Source organism: Panthera uncia (assembly GCF_023721935.1).
Source record: "Panthera uncia isolate 11264 chromosome C1 unlocalized genomic scaffold, Puncia_PCG_1.0 HiC_scaffold_4, whole genome shotgun sequence".
In the NCBI taxonomy this organism is placed as follows: Eukaryota; Metazoa; Chordata; class Mammalia; order Carnivora; family Felidae; genus Panthera; species Panthera uncia.
This window is the reverse complement of record NW_026057585.1, coordinates 96,184,523-96,204,642: the sequence shown is the minus strand read 5'-3', so window position 1 is coordinate 96,204,642 and position 20,120 is coordinate 96,184,523. Positions and strand designations below refer to the sequence as shown.

The 20,120-nt window shown below is 55.5% G+C and overlaps 1 protein-coding gene across 2 annotated transcripts; it reads left to right on the top strand.

Moving 5' to 3' along the window:
* Window positions 1-958: 958 nt before the first annotated feature.
* On the top strand, window positions 959-14,980 carry AGTRAP (angiotensin II receptor associated protein). 2 transcript variants are annotated; one of them, XM_049618099.1, is made up of 5 exons: window positions 959-1,068; window positions 8,961-8,995; window positions 10,729-10,834; window positions 11,732-11,906; window positions 13,296-14,980. In XM_049618099.1, the coding sequence occupies exons 1-5, from the start codon at window positions 1,042-1,044 to the stop codon at window positions 13,409-13,411; spliced, it is 459 nt and encodes a 152-aa protein (XP_049474056.1). In that variant the 5' UTR covers window positions 959-1,041; the 3' UTR covers window positions 13,412-14,980. The 2 variants fall into 2 exon arrangements, with proteins under 2 accessions (XP_049474056.1, XP_049474055.1); XM_049618098.1 differs by having other exon boundaries at window positions 11,732-11,927.
* The last annotated feature ends 5,140 nt before the right edge of the window (window positions 14,981-20,120 follow it).

Below are 20,120 nucleotides of genomic sequence, written 5' to 3'. Positions count from 1 at the left end.
GCTTTTGGTATACTGACTCAAGTGGGCCCAACCAGTATAGTGATAATAACCTTCTGTTTCGCTAATAACAACAGCTCATGTGTATTGCTCACTTACTAAGTGGTAGGCACTGTTCTGGGCATTTTACCTTCACAAAGACACTATCCGTGATCAAATTTTAGCTAGGTTCCTCTGAGCCCTCTTCCAGACTAGGCCTGGCCTTCTGTATCCAGCCTATCCTTGCTGGGACTGCAGAGCCCTAAGAACCCTGCTAAATCAATTTAGTGAGACTCTCCCCACCCTTGATATCTGATCACCCTCCATATCTGATCAAGTTCCCTATCCCCCACCTTTGGTGTCCTCGCCCGCCTTTAGCAAGAATCCTGTTGGGTCAGTTTAGCAAGAATCTCCCTACCCTTGATGTCTGTTCTTGGTATTTTCCATCCACTGACCCTCCCTCTGCGCCTGTCCTTGCTGTCCTGGGAGGTGAGCTTCCTCAGGCTTCCCCATTGCAATACCCCTAAGGCAACAGTCTTCCTTACCCGTCCAGCAAGTGTCAGAATAATTTTTTCATTATCAACAGGAATCAGTTCGTTTAACCTCACCAGGATCCTATGAGGTAGGTATTGTCAGTGTCTCCACTTTGACGCCAGGAAGCAAGGAGGGGGGTACCCGCAGGGACGAGACCAGACACCAGCTGTGGGCACCTGGACGTTCCCCCCAATTCTTCAGCTGCAGGTGGTCCCCTCGATCCACCTGTCAGGTTACTAACCAGGCGAGATACTGCGCCCTTGGCGACACGAACCCCAGCGTTCTCCAACCGCCTGCGGGAACTGCCTCCGAGGCGGCCGGAGCTGGAAACCCGGAGGAGGGCGGGCGCCGCCGGACGCCGTCTCCTAGCAACGGGGCAGCGATCACGTGGCCCGCCTCACGTGGCCCGGAGCGGCTCTGGAGGTGGAGTGGCCGAAGCGGGGCGGGGCGGGGCAAGGCAAGTTTGCGCCCGGAGTTCGGAGCCCAGGAGCCCCCGCGGCCGCGGCGCAGGTGCCCTCCGCCTAGCTCGGGATGGAGCTCCCTACCGTGAACTTGAAGGTGGCGACGGGCAGGGCGGGGCGCGGGCGGGGCGGGCCCTCCAGAGTGTGTCGGGCGTTTGCTTTTTTTTTCCAAGAAGGATTTTAGAGGTGAGGGGATCAAGAGCTTGGGGCAAGAGGGGTAGTAGAGAGAAAGAGTGCGTGGAGCCGAGCCGGGAAGGAGATGCGCAGACCGGAAAAGGAAAGGGATCCAGGGAAGGGCCGGCAGGGAAGACCGCGAGGGAGCTGGAGGCGGCGGGGGCGGGAGGATCGCTTCGGCCCAGGAGCCCAGAATTCCCCCCGGAGAGGGTGGGAGGGGCGGACTTGGGGGCGGGCGCTGAGAGCCCGACGGGGGTCTCGGCGGCTGGACACCTGCCCTTTCCCAGAGAGAGGGGGGCAGACCTTTCACCTGCACGCCCAGCACCGCCCTGCGGCTTTGTTGGCTTAATCGGGTTAAGAAAAGCCGAAATTCCCAGACGAGTGCTTTTTCCAAAGTTGATCAGTGCAGCGTCTCTGTTTCTTAAGAAAACGGGAACTCCGAGAGAAGTTACTTAAAAGCAGAAAACCCCCACCGTATACACTTAGGAGGACGCTGAGAGCCTTTCTGGGGTGTCTTCATTTCCTGTGGCGTGTCCTCAGCTCCTCAAGATGCCAGCGGCTTCTTCATTTTCTCCCCGCCCACCGCCGGCGGCCTCCGCTTCTGGGCTGAGTTTGCCAGCGAGGGGCTGGGACCTTTGGCCCTGGGCAGCAAGGTGTGAGCCTTGGGCCAGACCTGCCATTTTGGGTCTGGGCGCCCTCCCCCTTGAGGCTATATCCAGGAATGGCCTCTTACTCCCCAGTGACGAAGCACTTAGCACGCGTGGCGTCCAGCACCAAAGGAATCTAACGCCTAGAGGGCTACAAGACAACACGTGATCCGTCTGCGGATTGTTAGACGGGGTCGTGTTCGGACTCCACATGGGCAGGTTTTCCTTAATGCCATTTGCCTCCCTGAAGCTTCCAGCCTAAGAGGTTTACAGGAGGGCAGCTGCGGTTTGTTGGGGTCAACATCCCCTGTGCTCCGGGCAGTTGTGAGTCAGTGCCGGCTGCCTTTTCTCTGATGACAGATTTGCCTACAATAATCGCTAGGAGAGAATCAGGTGAGGGGCAGAGCTGCGGGAATGGAGAGGGCAGGGAACCCTCCTCATTCCCGGGAGCCAGGTTGTTTACTCGATCGCAGCCACCTTCTGAGAAAGCCGATACTGTCACCTTTTTACAGAGGAGCAAACTTCCGGCTCAGGTCCGATAAGTAACCTGCCGAGGTCCCACAGGGATTCAGTGGCAGAGTCAGGCTTTGGACCAACTGGGGTCAGACTTCAAAGCCAGGTCCTTTCCTGGCCTCCAGTTAGGACTGACTTCTGCCTTGATGGTTTCCATCCACTGGGGGAGCCTTAGTCCCTTTGGGGCTTCCTTTGTTTTTGAGCAACTTCATGTGCCTAACAGGCCAAATGCACCCACAGGTTATGTCCTGGTATTCGGTGCCCCAGAGTGACATGGCTGGCTGTTCCCTAGGCAGAAACAAGACCCCATATTTCCAAAGGTCACCGATGCTACCAGTCAGAGATAAGGAAGTACTAGGAGGCTCTGAGGGGACAGGTTTGCCGGGTAGCATACAGGACATCCAGCTGAATTTGAATTTCAGACCAACAACGAGTTACTTTTAGGCATAAGTATTAGGCAGTATTCGGGACATACTAACAAACTGTTTATTAACCAAACTTCAGAGTTCACTGGGCGTTCTGTCTTGTTGTTGTTAAATCCGGCCACCCTATAGAGAGCGGCTGTTGACTCCTTCCCTGGAGGCACCCAAGTGGGATGTTCTGAGATCAGGACCCCCGGGGAGCTGGGAAAACGCACCCCTGTGGCCCCCACCCCCTCATTTCATACATTCCTTGGCAACTGGTTGGATGCCGGCTTGTGCCCAGCCCAGCCAGAGTGGTCAGTGGTGACAGGTGAAAGAAACAGCTGCCACAGGCCCTTTACCCAAAGGGCAGCCCCTAACTGAGCCCCATCCGAGAGGCAAGTCCTGAGCTGCAGAAATGACATTGCGACAAGCTGAGAACAGAGTAGACTTGGGTCCATGAGGTCTTGTGAGAAAAGATCTTCGGGAGGAGGGGCCAGGGAATAGCAGCATTCGGTTAAAAATTAGGAAGCCGACTTCCTGACGGGAGTAACGAGGATGGCCGTGTGCTGAGGGCTGCCTCCCTGGCAGGCACTGTGTTGCGTGTTTCACGTACCTCTCTACCTCCCTGTGCCGCTAGATCCACATGACAACTCTATGACCCGGGCGTTATTGTCCCTACTTCACAGATGAGCAAACAGAAGTTCCAGGAGATCCGGTAACTTGCCCGAGATCACACAGCTTCTACATCATGGAGCCAGGATCAGATCCAAATCTTTGGCCTCATTGCCCAGGCAGTTAACCACCGCCCGACTCTGCCTCCCCGCTGTGGCGTTCCTGACGTGGGTCCCTCAGCCTTAGCTGCCCTGGGCGGTCTTACTGCCTCACGTAACAGGCTGCTGAACGTTTACACAGGACTAATAGAACTATATTCCAGACATTGATCTGTAGGTTGACCTTAGGTCTGTCTACCACCTGTCTAGGAATCTCCCCCACACCCAACCCCATTCGTCCATGGGCCCTCTAGTGGCAAACAAGGGGTCTAAGTCATCGTCCACATGACCGCTTGGGTTCCCCTTAGCCTTCCCTTCTGCTTAAACCTCATTTCCATCCACCCTTCCCTTTCTCCTCCAGATCCCGACCTTGTAGCATAGACTTTGCTACTTATTAGCTGTGTGACCTTGAACAGGTTTCTTAACCTGAGTATCAGTTTCCTCACTGTAAAAAGAGGATAAAAATAAACCCTACCTTCTAGGGTGCTAAGAGAAGGATCCAGTGGTCCAGAAGTTGGTGGAGCATTACATATTTTTTTAATGTTTATTTTTGAGACAGAGAGACAGAGCATGAACGGGGGAGGGTCAGAGAGAGAGGGAGACACAGAATCTGAAGCAGGTTCCAGGCTCTGAGCTGGCAGCACAGAGCCCAACGTGGGGCTCGAACTCATGGACCGTGAGATCATGACCTGAGCCGAAATCCAGGGTCGGACGCTTAACTGACTGAGCCACCCAGGCGCCCTGGGGCATTACATTTTTATTAGCAGAAAAACTCAGACCAGACAGACCGATTCGGAGATTTGCATCTGAGCTCTCTTGTTTATAAGTGTTCCAGTTTGGGCCAGTGACCTAATCTCTCACTGCCTCCGTTTCTTCACAAGTAAAAGAACCTTCATACTCTCTCCCCCATACAGTTGCAGGGTGACATGGTCCAAGTGTTCAGGGCAGTGTAGACACATGGCAGACAGGTCCTCATCAGTAACAGGAATTGTGTTATTGACGCTGTTCCAAGATGCCTGTTCACGGGGGTACTTGGCATGACTGGATACGTACAGTAACTATCAGACGCTGTCTCTCTACAGTTGAGGCACCCCGCTGGGACATATGGGGACATAGGTATTGCCTCCATTTCACAGAGAAGGACCCTGGGGCACAGACACAAAGGGACATGGCCCCTGGATCAGAACCCAGGTCTCCAGTCCAGCATCCTGTGACCCCTGGCTGCCGTGGCCCATTGGCCCTCCCCTCCCCAGTCTTCTGACACATTGGATGCTGCCTGGGGAAGAGCCAGGCAGGCCCCCTGTGCCGAGCACTGTATGAAGAGTCCAGGAGCTCAGGTCTCTGTCCTCTTGCCCAGCCAGGAAGGGCTGCCCAGGCACGTTCTCAGAGCCCAGCGCCCCCCCCCCCGCCCCATCCCCCAGTCTCTCAGGCAGTACCTGAGAATCCCTGGTGTCCCCTTGGTTCCCAGAAACCTCCCCAACAGCCGGCAGACAGTTCTCTGTGCTGAGATGAGTCACTGTTCCCTCCTGTGTCGGGAAGGGCAGGGCCCATTTGGCTCGGTGTCTGGTTGGAGCTCTCCTGGACTCTAGGCCTGGGTGGGCGTGTCCTCTCACTACAACGATGAGGAAACTGAGGCTTAGTCTTCTGTGGGTTCCTTTTCCCAGGGCCTTAAGAGACATGATCAAAAGGTGCTTAATTTCTTCAGTATTTATAAAACAAAAATGATGTCTGTCACATGGTGGGGACACCCTGTGTCTTCAAGGATCCTCAGTATTTCCAGGTTGCACTCTTTTCTTCCCCAAACAGATGGCATAGTTTTGGACGTTAGGCAGGCGCTCGCTGCATTTACGGGTCTTTTCGGCTCCAGGACAAATCTTTATCTCACAGGTGACACAGAGCGATTTCCCCACAGGCTTGCCTGGGCATCGGCGGGCACCCTGGGGGCCTGCTCCTCATCCAGCTCCCCTTAATCAGGCAGAGCTCTGCGGGGCCCGTTGTGTGCATGGTCTGAATGGAGGAAACAGAGCACTTGGAAATTAAGACGGTTCCTGGAATAGAAGCCAGCAGTGCGGAAGGCTTAGGTGTTGATTTTCAGGAGGAAGGTGGTGATGTGAGCCGCCTCCCCTGTGCTGTCTTTCTCAGTGTCTTCTCTTAGTCCAAAAGCCGGACACCAGGACTCTCGCGACTGGTCACGTGCTGTGGCCTTCGAGGCAAGACTTCTCCCCTCTTGTGGGTAGGGTTTCCTGTTAAGACAGACCGGGTGGTGGTGGTTAGCTCTTGAGATAAAGATCAGAATTCTTTCCCACACCTCCCAGGCCCAGCCCTGCCCACCCCCCAGCTTCCTGTCCGTCCTCTGCTCTCCTCTTCGGTCCGACTGCATTGGCTTCTTTTCAGTTTCCAGAAGGTTCCATGTTTCCTTCTGCCACAGAGCCTTTGCAGGCTCCGTCCCTTCTGCTTGAAAGGCTCTTCTTTGATCTTTGCCCCTAGTTAATCCCCTGCTTAAAAGTCACTCCCGGGGCACCCGGGTGGCCCAGTGGGTTGAGCTTCCGACTTTGGCTCAGGTCATGATCTTGCAGTTCGCGCGTTCGAGCCCCGTGTCGGCTCTGGGCTGACACCTCAGGGCCTGGAGCCTGTTTCGGATTCTGGGTCTCCCTTCTCACTCTGCCCCTTCCCTGCTCGTGCTCTCTCTCTCTCTTAAAACTAAATAAACATAAAATATTTGTTTTAAAGTCACTCCCTCAGAACCACCCCACGGCCCCACCCCACCCGGCTGTAGAATGGGTCTCTGGTTCCTTTGCTATCACCCTCCTTCTGGAAGAGGTTCTCACTGGAGCCTTCGTTTCTAAGGTGATGATCTGATCAGCAGGTGTCCTCCACCATGTAAAAGTTCTGGAAGGCTCGCAGGGCACCACATCTCCTCTGCTCACCGTTGAGTCCCCAGGGCGGGTGCCTAGCAGGTGCCAGGGATGCCGGGTTAAAGTATAAATGCCTGAGAAAAGGAGCACCATGAGATCGCATCTCTTAAGCCTCTGGGAAAAAAAAAAACAAAAAAAAAAACAACCTATGGCAGGAGTACCCGCGTAGCTCAGTCGGTTAAGCATCTGACTCTGGATTTCAGCTCAGGTCGTGACCTCATGGTTCATGAGATCCTCTATTTTCTCATGTTGCCCTACTTTATGCCCCGTGTCAGGCTCTGCACTGACAGCACGGACCCTGCTTGGGATTCTCTCTCTCTCTGTCCCTCCCCCCTCTCAAAATAAATAAACATTAAAAAGATAAATAAAAGGAAAGGGTGCCTGGGTGGCTCAGTCAGTTAAGCGTTGACTTCAGCTCAGGTCATGATCTCATGGCCTGTGAGTTCGAGCCCTGCGTGCCCGCTGTGCTGACAGCTCAGAGCCCGGAGCCTGCTTCGGATTCTGTGTCTCCCTCTCTCTCTCTCTGCCCCTCCCCTGCTCACGCTCTGTCTCTCTCTGTCTCTCAAAAATAAACAAACATTGCAAAAAACATTTTAACAACCCCGTGGCAGACTAAGACTTCTCTGCCTCAGTTTCCCCATCTTTGTAACGGGAAGAGCACATCTGCCCAGGCCCAGAGAGGCCTGGCAGTCAGACAACACTGGGCTAATGGTCAGATTTGAATCTGTTGAGTGGCTCTGCCACTGACTTACCTCTGAGCCTCAGTTTTCTCAACTGTAAATGGCACCTCCACGGACTGTAAGAATGAGGTGCGTCCGTGTATAGAAAGTACCTAGTATGGGGGTCTGACACTTAGGAAGCGCTCGGTAGTAAACAAAGGTAGCCAGTCGTGAAGATTCCTTTTTCTTTTTTAAGTTTTATTTATTTAAGTAATCTCTACACCCAACGTGGGGCTCGAACTCCCAGCCCTGAGGTCAAGAGTCGGATGCTCTAACGACTGAGCCAGCCAGGTGCCCCTCGAAGATTCCTTCTAGCGCCAGCCTCCCATACTGTACAGACTTGTTTTTTTCAGAGTCTTGGGACCTCCATAAAGTCAGGAGCATCAGTCCTTACAGAACTATTCTCCTAGTCTGTTGAGCTTTTGGGCCATGGCACCAAAGCTTTTTTGGTTCACTCGCACTGGGGCGGAACATCCCAGCCATCTGCTCTGGATTTCACCTCCCCCATGTGCAGAAAATGTCCACATTTGTCGAAAGTTCAAATGGCTTTGCTCCGCTGAAAGCCCGGGCCTCCGCTGCAAAGTTGGGTGCCCCGGAGGCACACTTACAATTGAACTCTGGTTTTACCACTTGCCATCTATGGAATCTGGATCGACTTGATATTCCTCGGAGACTAGTTTTCCCATCTGTAAAATGGGAATGATCTTTTATTTTATTTAATTTTATGAAGTAATCGCTACCCACGCAACGTGGGCTTGAACTCATGACCCAGAGATCGAGAGCCGAATGCTCCCCCAACTGAGCTAGCCAGGCCCCCCAAAATGGGAATGAGCTTCATGACTGTTCCAGAGGCTGTTCTGAGGCCCCAAAGAGGTTGTGTAAGGCTTTTGGCACAGAGTATGTGCACAGTAAGTGGTAACTCCTCTCGAGGGGCTTCTCCCTCCCTAGCCAGGGTTCTTTCTTGCAGGTGGCAACCCCCACTTCTGCCCTTTCACCAGTCCAGAAGCCGGGGCCGTTCACTATACACCCGTGCTCTGCCTGCCCTGGCTCTCCGCTCTCCGGGCCGGCGGGCACGCTATCCCCTCCCCATGCTCTCGGCATTCCCCCCCCTCCCAGCTTGACCCCCACCAATCCCTTGAGTAACTCCTTCAGGGTCCCCCATCCACCACTGGGACCCCATTGAAGCTCCTGACTTGGGGCTCCTGGCCCCCCATGGGTTCAGCACCACTCCCTCTTCCCCTTCCTGCCTCCCCGTTCCTGTTGTCACGCGCCAGCTCAGAACACCTTTCTCTCCTCCCCTTTGCCTGGCGGGTCCCCGCTTACCCCTTAGCACCGAGTGCCCTCCTTCGGAAACGCCAACTCACAGCCGCCCTGCCCTCCCCATAGCATCTGCTCCCTCCTCCGTCTGCTTTCCAAGCAGGGCCCTTTTGATTACCAGGAGGAGAGACCAGTTCCAGTAATGGAGGCTGTGATTTTTAAGGACATCTGGGGCGATAAGAGGGGTGGAATAGTGTAGACATTTAGAAAAGAAGCCAGAGGGATTTTTTTTTTTCTTAAACCATACCAGGTTACTTCGTTGCAGAAAAGCCTTTGGTGGCGTCCCCTCCATGCACTGAGGATGAAATCCACGTTCCTTGCCGAGACCCTCAAGGCCTGCTTCCCCACCCCCACCCCTCCCCCTGCTCTTCCCCTCCTGTATTTGCGAAGCCCTCTTAGGTGCTAGACAGGGGCTTGCGTCCTGTGTTTTCTGGCTGCAAAAGCTCCGCCGCGCCCCCCCCCCCCCCCCCGCCATCTGGTGGTCACATTCATAGATCTTTTCTTTCCCTCTCCCCTATTCTGTGCCGCAGACGATCCTCCTGGTTCACTGGCTGCTGACGACCTGGTGAGTGACTCCACAGGTGTCCTGGCTCTGTGTCCACCTGTCTCCCAGGATCTGGGTGCACATATCGCCAGGTTCTTGTCCGTGTGTCGCTTGGGTCTTGTCCGCGGGTCTCCTGGCCAGTTCCAAAGCCAAATAGCACCTCTGCCAAGAACGTCCTCAGCAAGCTCCCCACGTCCCAAGAATGTATGAGGGGCAGGCAGTTTCCAGAGGAAACTTAGACCCCCTGAGTCATTTTCTCACCTGCACAATGACGGTATTACCGATACCCCTCCTTACCTTGTAAGGTCGCTGGAAGGTGAAAGCATAGCTTTAGAAACTGTCATAACCGCTAACATTTATTGAGGGTGTCTCGGGGCCGGCCGCTGGGCTGAGCGCCTTCTGTGGCTTAGCTCAGTGGCTCAGCAAGTAGATATTGTATGAGCTGAGAGACGCAGGGTGGTCACTTGCTTGGGGACAGACCCTTACTCTTCCATCACACTCCTGCCCAGAGATGGCAGATTCAGGATTAGATGGACCCGGGCAGGTCCTGGCCCAGCCAGGGTCCAGCCGGGTTGCCTTAGGCAAGTGGCCCACCCACCGCTTGGGGCCTTGGTTTCCATCTGTCAGATGGGTATATGGATGGCGCATCCCTCAGGAGCTGTGGGGGAGAGGCGTGGCAGTGCTCATCCCACACTCCCTGGGGCCACAAAGGGAGGCTCGAGGATTGCAGGGCTGATTTTCATTATTGCCGCCTAATGAAATAGACGGTTGAGCTGCTGGGGAGATTTCTCTGCCAAACCAGGACTGGAAACAGGTGAGCCTCTGTGTGCGTTTTGCAGACTTCAAGGTACACTGCCTGCGTCAATGGCGGTGTCTTCCAGTGTCTTCTGGAAAAGGGCTAAGGCTGTTGGAGTTCAAATCCCAGCTCCCCCACTTAGAAGCCGAGTGGCCCTGGGCACGTTACCTGATCTCTCTGTGCCTCACCTTCCTCATGTTTAAAAGCGAGGCCGGTAATTTGTGCTCCCTTTCTAGAGTTGCGAACATAAATGCACATAGATGAGTTCCTTTAAAGCATCTAGAACTGTGCTAGTCGCTAGCAGGGCCTTTGTGCTAATAGCGTCATTGGGTTGACAGGTCGTAAACACATCCGTCAGGAGTTGGTAACGATCCCCCAGAACAGAAGATACGGGCGGGTGTTGTGTTAGAAAGTGACAAGGTGGTACTTAAAATTAGGTGGTCGGGGAAAGAGTCTCAGAGGTAACGTTTGGGCTGAGACTAAAGTAACACAACAGGGCCAAGTGTTCAGGGTAGAGGACACAGCACGGGCAGTGGCTGGGCCGTAAGAGTCTGTGTCACGGGCCGGATCCCACAGGGCTCCTTAGGCCAAGGGAAGGGTCTGTATTTCACTGCAAGTGGGACGGGAAACTGCTGGAGAATTCTTAGCAGGAGAGCGACATCGTCGCCCCTGGAAGGGCAGGAATGGAAGTGAGAGACCGGTGGGCAGAGGCCACAGAGATCAGTCCGTGGATGTATCTAGGGGAGGATGGTGTTTTGGAGCTGGAGGGATATGGCCGGATTCGGGGTCCCTTTGGGAAGTGACGCCAAGGGGATTTGCTTGCTGACATTTCCAGGGCAGGGGAGGTGCCCTGGAGCCGGGCAGATGGCACATCAGAGGGCCCTGAGGCCTGGGAGCTGGAGGGGGCGGGCACCTGGGGGGCGGTCACCTCATGTGACTCCGGTGCCTCTTCCCACAGGGGCTGCATAGCGTTCGAGGGCCCCTATCCCTGGGCAAACTTCACCATCCTGGCCTTGGGCGTGTGGGCCGTTGCTCAGAGGGACTCCATCGACGCCATAAGCCTGGTGAGGCAGGGGACGCAGCGAGAGGACTGGCTTCAGGGTGGTCGTGGCCCCCCCCCCCCAGTCTCCCCCTCACCCATCTGGATCCTCTCTCCTCTTAGTGCCCCCGTTTTCCATTCCCTAAAGCCTTGGGAATGAGCCCACCCAGGCTACCAGCCCACGTGTGTCTTCACTAGCTTGGCCTGCTTCTCGGCCTGCCGGGCCCAGAGCGCCCCGAGTCTGCTCAGGGCCTTCCCCGAGAGAGTGGCACGGGTGGGGTCCCCCCAGGCGCCCCAGAGTGGCCGCTCCTCGATGGCACTGGACCCCTTTCCTGTAACCCGCCTCTAGGTTCTGGTGGGGAGGGATGTGGCTGGAGACCCACGAAGAGGGAGCTCCTGTACTTACGAGATCAGAGTGGACACAGCCCTGCTGAGCTCTGTCATGGACACCCGCTACGCCCCGGCGGGCGGTGGGCGCTCCAGCACCGGCCCGTCAGGATGACCGAGGAAGGACTTCCCTGGTGCTGGAGACAGATTGGGTGAACTCCAAGGGACCTCTGTCTTGGAGGTTCTGGAGCTAAGTCTCGTGCCCCATCATGGCCTCAAGGGCAACAGGGGCAGTGGTGGGGGGTGGGGCTCTGGTGGAGCCACAGGCTAGGTCCGGACCGGGTCCCCGCGTCCCCACGTCCCCGTACTCGGTGCTACAGTCCTCGGGCAGGCGCCTCATCCACAGGGTCCTTCCTGCTTGCTGATGTGTTTTGCAGCAAAGCCTGAGGACACAGGAGGGCACAGACAGAGCTTCCGGTCTGGTATATGGGAAGGGTGGGGGGCGGGGGCATGAGGGCATGATAGGGCGCCGGCACGCTCTTAAGCCCTGGTAACACATGGTCACCACGGGCCCTGCGCCTGGCCTGTCTTGCAGTTTCTGGGTGGCTTGGCGGCCACCATCTTCCTGGACATCGTCCACATCAGCATCTTCTACCAGCGGACCGGCTTCTCGGACACGGAGCGCTTTGGTGCCGGCATGGCCATCCTCAGCCTGCTCCTCAAGCCCTTGTCCTGCTGCTTCGTCTACCACATGTACCGGGAGCGTGGGGGTGAGCTCCTGCTCCATATTGGTGAGGCCACCACCTGCGGCCGGCTCCCTGACTGTCCTGTCCCCGGCCCAGGTGCTGGCAGCGCCTTCCTCGTCTCCGCTGACTCTGTCTAGCCTGGCCCACAGCCCCTGCCTGAGTGGGCCGTCCTTGCCCTGGGGACAAAGGCTCAAGGTGCAGGGAGGAGTGTGGTGTGGACGCTGAACCCCAGGCCAGGAGGCGTACAAGCTCCGGCTTCTGCTGCACCAGCCCTGTGCTCCCATCCCAGCCTGCTGGGAGCTTTCCCCGGCATCAGGCCGTGGGCAGAGTTGGGGGTGGCGACCGGACCCCCCCTATTAGCCCGAGCACGGATACAGCTCGGTGTGCCCCAGTTCCGAGGCAGCTCTGGGCGGTAGCAGCCTGGAGCCTCCCCTCCTGCCATGTGGGGTCTGGGTGGCCAAGGAAGAAGGCGCTGGCATGGCATGGGCCGCGGGAGCCTCGGCTGAGCCCCAGGTGCTCTCCCTGCTGACATCTGTGTCACCCCTCCCCCGTTCCGGCCCACCGCTACCCCTCCAACACCGGCTTTGAGCTGTACCCCTCTCATGGTGGCCAGGCCGTTCTCCTGTTCTCTCTGACATCTCATCTCAGACAAGTAGGGAGAGGCTGGGGGGCAGTCTTGCCCTGTTCCGTCTGGAGAAGAGAGGCCCAGAGGGGCCCATGACCTGCCCAGGGGAGCAGCTGGGCCAGGGCAGGGGTGGCCTGTGGCCTCCCCCTGGCTGACCTCAGCACTGCCGGGGGGTTGGGGAGAGCCAGTAACGTTCCTCCCGTTGGACACATGAAGGAGCTGGCGCCCTTAGCCCTTGGGACCTGCTCCGGATCACGGGACAGATGTGCAGGGCAGGGATGGGAGGGAGGGCATGGGCACCTCGAACCCTCTCACCTACCTGGCACCCCCAGCCCAGCGCTCTGGGCTCTGCGGCTGTGCCAGCTCTGGGCCTTCTGTACGCAGTAACACGGTGTCCACTGTGCCTCGGAGAGGAGCCTGTGGGCCCGGGGCTGGGCACCCTCTCCTCGAGTTGCTAAGCGTGCACTGTGCAGGGCCGAGCGTGGTGGCCGAGAGCACTCGTGCTGCCTTGGCTTGACTCTTAGTGTCCCCAACTTCAAGCTCCCTGCTCGCAGGCAAGTCAGTCCACCTCTTTGACACTCAGTTTTCCCGTCTGTAAAGCGGGGGGCAACAAGACGCCTGCTCTGTAGGGATATGGGAGGATTGGCTGCACATATGCCAGTAGCTTGGGGGCGGTGCTCTCGCCATCCCTGTCCCAGGGCCCTCCTGGTGGGGGTGGGTGGGTAGAACATCGCGAGTCCTCACCCTTCATTTTTTTCTCCCCTACCCCCATGTCCCCCCGCCCCTAGGTTTCCTCGGACCGTCACAGGAGCGCAGCGACTACCAGACGATTGACTCATCAGAGGCGCCCGCGGACCCTTTCGGAGGCTCAGAGAGCAGGGGTCACGCCCCGCAAGGGTACTGAAGCCAGGCTGCTTTGCCGGGCCCCAGCCTGGGGCCAGTATGACAGACCGTGGAGGCGGCTCAGGCTGCACCACCTTCCTTGCGCCTCGGATGGTGTTCTAGATGCCCCCCCCGCCCCGCCCACCTTGGACTGTGTTCTCCTGTTCCTCATCTCAGGGGTTGCCTGAATCAGGTGCCCCGAGTGGCCAGGAGCCCCATGCATACCTGTCCCAGACTCCCTGAGACCTCCTCTCCCTTCAGGGTAGCTCACTGGCCCGTGCCAGTGAGGCTGGGAACCTGGTCTCTCCTCACCCGCCCGTGCAGCCCCAGGCCGAGCTCCGCCTGGGCCAGGCCTTGCCCACAGTTTGTTGACCCCACCCGCAGAAGCTCTGAGAGCTTTAAGTGGTACTCAGCCCTCAGTCCCAGGAGCAGTGCAGCGTGACAGTGAGGTCCCTGGGCTTCTCGCTGCCTGGTCACTCGGTGCTTGGGGACCTTGGGGCCGGAGACGGAGGGGTGTCGGCAGCACCTGAGACCCTCTGCAGCCTCCAGCTGCCCTTCCCAGAGCCACGGCATTAAAAGCTTGGGGAATCTGTAGCTGGGTGTGTTTTGAGCCACGTTTAATCTCCCAGCCGGGCTGGGTCCGGGACCTGTCATTCCTGAGAAGATTTCTCCTTTGAGTCCCCAGGGAAACTGGGCTTAGTTGCCAGTTCTGTCGTGGCGGGAGGAAGCCTGGGCTCACGACCAGCTGGGCCTGCCGTGCACCCAGCTTTGCCCTCGCCGGGGCCTGGGCAGAGGAGGGCCCTCTTTGGTGTGGCAGACGGGCATGTGTGTCTCTGAATCAGATGACTTGGGTATTGGTTTGAATCCCTCTCTGCCACTTCCTGGCTATGTGCCTTTGAGCAACTTAACATCTCTGACCTCAGTGTCTTCTGGAAAAGGGCTAATGCCCGCCCGGAGGGTGATGCCACACACAAAGAGTGCAGTGCCTGGCCCTTGGGAAGTTCCCGAAGTAACAGCGTTGGTGGGTTGCTCCTTGAGCCTGTGATGACGTGGGGTCAGTAGGCAAAGGGTGACATCTCCCTGGCAGACCCTGTGTCTTGGTGTGAGGGCTGAGCAGGACCAACACCTGTCCAGAAGCCCCAAGCGTCCCATGGCCAGGGTCCCGCTCCACTCCGACTGGACTGAGTGTTGATCTCCGGGCCTCATGTGCCTGGACTTCCCCAGGCCGTCCTGGATTGTCCCTGGCACAAAGAGATCAAAGCCTAGTGCACAACCCCACCATCCTCCTGTGTCCATCTGTCCTAAGGGGCTTAGTGCCTGCTGCGGCAAGTGCCTGGGGCTGCAGGGCTGAACCCTGGTGCCTGCTCTCAGGGAATAGACATTAGGAGTCCGCTGTCAGGAGGCAGGAGCTCCGAAAGGAACCTCTGGGACCGAACCTGTGCTCTGGACCAAGGGTTGGTGAGTGGCTGCAGCTGTAAGAAACCTGGAACTAGCTTCACCATCAGAAGGGGACGGATAGATAATCCGTGCTGTATTCATCCTGTGGCTATGGTTCAGCAGTTCAAATGAATAAACCAGACCAATTTCTTTTTTTCTTTTAAAGTTTATTTTATGAGAGAGAGCGAGAGTGCAAGCAGGGGAGGAGCAGAGAGAGAGAGAGAGAGAGAGAGAGAGAGAGAGGGAATCCCAAGCAGGCTCCTCGCTGGTAGTGCAGAGCCCATCGTGGATCTCGATCTCACAAACTGCAAGATCATGACCTGAGCCAAAATCGAGAGTCGGATGCTCAACCAACTGAGCCACCAAGGTGCCCCAGACCTATTTCTATGGACATCGGTCCCCCTGTTGTGAGCAAAACAGGTTGCAGAATGGCGTGTGCAATATGAGAGTGTTAGCATGACTTTAAAAACCTCCAAGCAATCCTGTATGTCGTTCATGAGGGTACGTGTGGTGAAATATTGAAGAGTGGACTGGAAGGAAACACCCCTCAAGGTCATGGTTGAGGCGGCCTTGGGTTGGGGAGGGGTGTGGCCTTCGAGGAATGGGACTAAAACCCAAGTTCCAATTCTCTGGTTTCTACCAGTTCCTGGCACATGGGAGGCCTCCAGTGGGCGCATGCTCCCGTGTGTATGTTGTGAATATGTCAGATTTCCAAAGGGAATGAAAAGGTGAGGGGGGTGGGGGGGGGGACAGCTAAGAGAGCCTGTGTCAAGCAGAGGGGATAGTATAGCCAGAGATCCCTCAAGTCTGACCGGATCTTTATGGGGGGCAGAGGAAGGTTCCAATCCTAGGTGGGCATCCCCAGAAGCAGACCCTGAATGCAGCGTGTGACTCAGTACAAAGCAAGGGAGCTGGGCTTTCCGGTCACTGGCCAAGGGCTGCTCCGGGGGCGGGGGACCGTGACTTAAACTTCCAGGCTACTCTGGCGCCCTGACCATGCAGACCAAGTGGCCCCAGGAGCCGGAGGACTGTCCTGCAAGAAGAGTGCCATCAGAGGCCCAGAGAGAGCGAGGGCCACCAGCAGGGTGCCCCCTTTCCACGCAGCATGTCTCAAGACTGATTTTGTAACATCCATTCAACAAGCAGCCAAGAGCCTATGGGAACTGGGAGGTTTCTAGATGCTGGGCTACCAGAATCAGACAAAAAAAAAAAAAAAAAAAAAAAAAAAAGCCCCAAGTGTCAGGGGATTGCATCTGGCGTGAGGTTGCAGGCAGGAGAACAGCACATAGGAAGGCCTGAGCGGGTGTGTTCCTGTCCAGCCTGTTACCGGGCATGGCCAGGAGGGCCAGGAGGCCGATCAGCTGGAGCCAAGGGAGGGATGGAGGAATGAGGTCAGAAAGGCAGCAGGGACCAGCTGGCAAAGGGTTAGTAGGTCATTTCGAGGACTTTGGCGCCTTTTTTTTTTTTAATGTTTATTTTTGAGAGAGAGAGAGAGAGAGAGAGAGAGAGAAAGTGGGGGAGGGGCAGGGAGAGAGGGAGACAGAATCCGCAGGAGGCACCAGGCTCTGAGCTGTCAGCGCAGTGCCCGATGAGGGGCTCGAACCCACGAACTACGAGATCTGACCTGAGCCGAAGTCGGACGCTTAACTGACTGAGCCACCCGGGCGCCCCAGACTTGGGCTCTTTCTGAGTGAGATGGGGGCCACTGGAGGGCTTTGCACAGAATGGGACACAATCTGACTTACGCTCTGAAAGGACAATGTTGGTGGCTTGGGCTGGGAGGTGGGGGTGGGGACAAGTGGCCACATTGAGCAGAACACCACGCACCGGGTATCAGTTTCAGGGAGGACATCAGACAGCTCTGCCCGCTGCACCCTGTGGCCAGAGGCACCCGGGAAAGGGATGCAGTCCAGCACTGGATGAATCATGCTTTGCTCACGCCGAGGAGGCAGCAAGATGAGTTTTGGCGGTTGGCGGCAGTCCCCCGTGGCCAGCAGGCCTCTCCCAGTAACTGGCACGGGGCCAGCGGCTCGCTCTCCCCGCCTTCCTGCCACAGTGGCAGGACGCTCCCCTCCCCGAGAGGACAGATCTAGCAGTGGGGCTTGGCCGGCTGTCCTATGACACGCGCCCGTAAGCAGAACAAAAGAGCTCACCTTGGGCCTGAAACCGGGAAAGATATTCCCGCTTGAGGTGACAAGGTCAGCACGGGCTGTGTGGGGTGGGCTCTTTATCTCTTGGTAAGGAAGTGTTCCAGCCTCAAGGCCCCTGTTACCAGGCATGTGGGGTTGAAAGACCGCATGGAAGGGGTGCCCGGGGCGGGGTTCAGTCCGTAAAGCGTCTGACTTCCGCTCAGGTCAGGATCTCGCGGTTGGTGGGTTCGAGCCCCGTGTCGAGCTCTGTGCTGACAGCTCGGAGCCTGGAGCCTGCTTCCGATTCTGTCTCCCTCTCTCTCCAACCCTCCCCTGCTCTCTCTCTCTCTCTCTCTCTCTCAAAGTAAAATAAACATTAAAAAAATTAAAATAAAAAAGACAGCATGCAAGAGACTGCCTTTCCCCACAGGGCAGCTCAGGGGTATGTTTTGGAAACTGCCCGCCCCAGGAAGCAGATTTCCTCCTGCCTCTGGTCTCTGGCTAAGGAGGGCTGAAGCCACTGGTCTGGTTCCCAAATCCTGTATTTCTTGCTTACACAACGCTGAGCCTTCCAGATGAGGGAGCCAGAGACGAGCCCTCCTCCTCCTGGGAGAGATCGAGGTCTTCTATTGGCCCAAACTAGACCAGAGCCAGCCATACATGCGGGGCCCTTGCTTTGGGCCCGGGGGACGAGTCTCCAGAACAGCCTGGAAGTTCCAACTCTCCCAGCCTCCCTCCAAAACAGCTCTAGAGCCAGCAAGGCTTGGTCAAATCCCTACTGCACCCTGTGACTGGCTGTATTAGAGACAGGACAGTGTCCTAACCTCACCGTGACTCAGTTTCCTCATCTGAAAAGTTGGATAATAATAGTGCCTGACTCATGGATTAGTAAGGTCTGAAAATGTGTCACGTCAGTGTTTCTCATTACCTGTGTTGCCACGTTAATTATTCAGAGAGAGGGAGGGAGTGAGGTAAGGAAAGAGTTTTCCTCAACCCTTTTAGGGTCGCTGGCTGGGTCTGAAAAGTGAACTGACAAAATTAACCGGGAAATCGTGTACGTTTTATGGGACGTTTACACGTCTACGAGAACCTTCACAAGAGAAGGAAGGCCTGAAGTGACAACAGCAGGAAGCGTTTCTACCTTTCACACAAAGAAACAAATGTGCGAGCGGGGCGCCTGGGTGGCTCAGTCAGTTGAGCGTCTTACCTCGGCTCAGGTCATGATCTCGAGGTTCAGAGTTCGAGCCCCACGTCGGGGGCGGGGGTCTCTGGCACAGAGCCTGCTTTGGATCCTCTGTCTCCCTGTCTTTCTGCCCCTTCCCTCTGCACCCCCGCTCGCTTGCTCTCTGTCAAAAATAAATAAACATTTTTTAAAAATGTGTGAAGAACCTACAGGACAAAGGGGTGTGGGCTGGGGTAGTGAGTGGTGAAGAAGTGTCTAGGGATATAAGGGTCCGTTTAACAAAGGTTGGTTTCTACAGATTTCTTGGCCATACGTTCCCTGTCTCCGGTGATAAGAATGTCCTCTTTCCTCCTGGTTCAGGAAGGGTAACTTTCACGTAGTAGATTTGGGACCTGTTTCAGGAAACGACAGGGGGAGGGGTCAGAGTGACTTTCCTGCTTCTGCCATTTTTTCAAACGCTCAGGTTGAGATGTCCATGATGCCAAGATGTCCACGATATCCAAGATGCCGTATTCTGGGGGTAGCATGTCGTGAGTCCCATCACCAGTCTGTCTGACCGCCCATTCCTTTATTGATTCATTATTAGTCCTCTAAACATTTATTGAGTGCTTTCTACAAGTTTTGAAAAAATTGTCAGAAGGAACACAGAGGTTTTCCTCTGGCAACAGCAGACCTCTGTGGGTCCAGTTCTTCAGGTAGTTGAGGGCTTACGTTCATACCTATTAGTCTAGCGACTATGGACAGAGCCAACCCGTTATTATAAAACATTATCAGGGCGCCTGGGTGACTCAGTTGGTTGAGCGTCCGACTTCGGCTCAGGTCATGATCTCACAGCTCATGAGTTCGAGCCCCACATTGGGCTCTGTGCTGGCAGCACAGAGCCTGGAGCCAGCTTCAGATTCTGTGTCTCCCTCTCTCTCTCTGCCCCTCCCCTGCCTGTGCACGTCCTCTCTCTTTCTCTCTCTCAAAAATAAACACTAAGACAATTTTTTTAATGTTTATTTATTTTTGAGAGAGAGAGAGAGAGAGAGAGCAGGGGAGGGGCAGAGAGAGAGGGCGATGCAGAATCATAAGCAGGCTCCGGGCTCCAAGCTGTCAGCGCAGAGCCCAGCGCGGGGCTCAAAGTCACAGACCGTGAGATCATGATCTGAGCCGAAGTCGGATGCTTAACTGACTGAGCCACCCAGGTGCCCCTAAAAAAGTTTTAATTAAAAAACAAAAATCCCAAAAGCAACCAGGTAGAAACGATGTTGTCCTAAAAGAAATGACAATTACACTGGCAATTGATGTCTCAACAGCATCAAAAGGAGTCAGAAGACAGGGAACGATATGTTCAAAGTGATGTGAAAAATAACATAAACCTGAAATTGTGGACTAGGAGTTATCTTTCAGGAACGAGAAAAATAAAGGCCTATTCAGAGAAATGACAATAGGGTTTATCACAAACAGACCTTTGATACAGAAACGTATAAAGAATCTTCTTGTAGAAGGACATTTTTCCATGAGGAAGATCTGCCATTCACAAAGGAAACAGTAAACATGTGGCTTAGTGTTCAGAAAAATGCTGGTATATTTCAGGAGGAGCTCACCAGGGACAAAGTGTAATAAAGACCTTTTCTGTCTGGAAGGAAAGTAAACACTGGATTAACTTTAGGCTTTGTTAAATTAATGTCTTGGAGAACCACTGAAAGAATAGAAGTAGAATGTGTGATTTCCAAGACACCATTGGAGGGAAAAAAGGAGGAAAAAGAAAGCCTTGATCAACTCCTTTGTTGTTGCTATGTGAGCAACTCTTCAAAAGGCAAGAAAGGAGAAGAAAGAAACATGAAGTCTGACCACTAGCTAACACAAAAATAGATGTTTTCATAGATACACATCATGATCATACCTTGTAAATGATTTTCCAGGAACTTCCAGCTCTATTGTGTTTATAAAAGACACACCTAGGGGCTCCTGGGTGGCTCAGTCGGTTAAGCGTCCGA

Bases quoted from the DNA above. Each gene is read 5' to 3' on its own strand.
- AGTRAP (XM_049618098.1), top strand. From the start codon at position 1,042: ATGGAGCTCCCTACCGTGAACTTGAAG. The intron at 10,835-11,731 runs GTGAGGCAGGGG...CCTGTCTTGCAG, and splicing joins CCATCGACGCCATAAGCCTG to TTTCTGGGTGGCTTGGCGGC. The intron at 11,928-13,295 runs GTGAGGCCACCA...CCCCGCCCCTAG, and splicing joins TGAGCTCCTGCTCCATATTG to GTTTCCTCGGACCGTCACAG.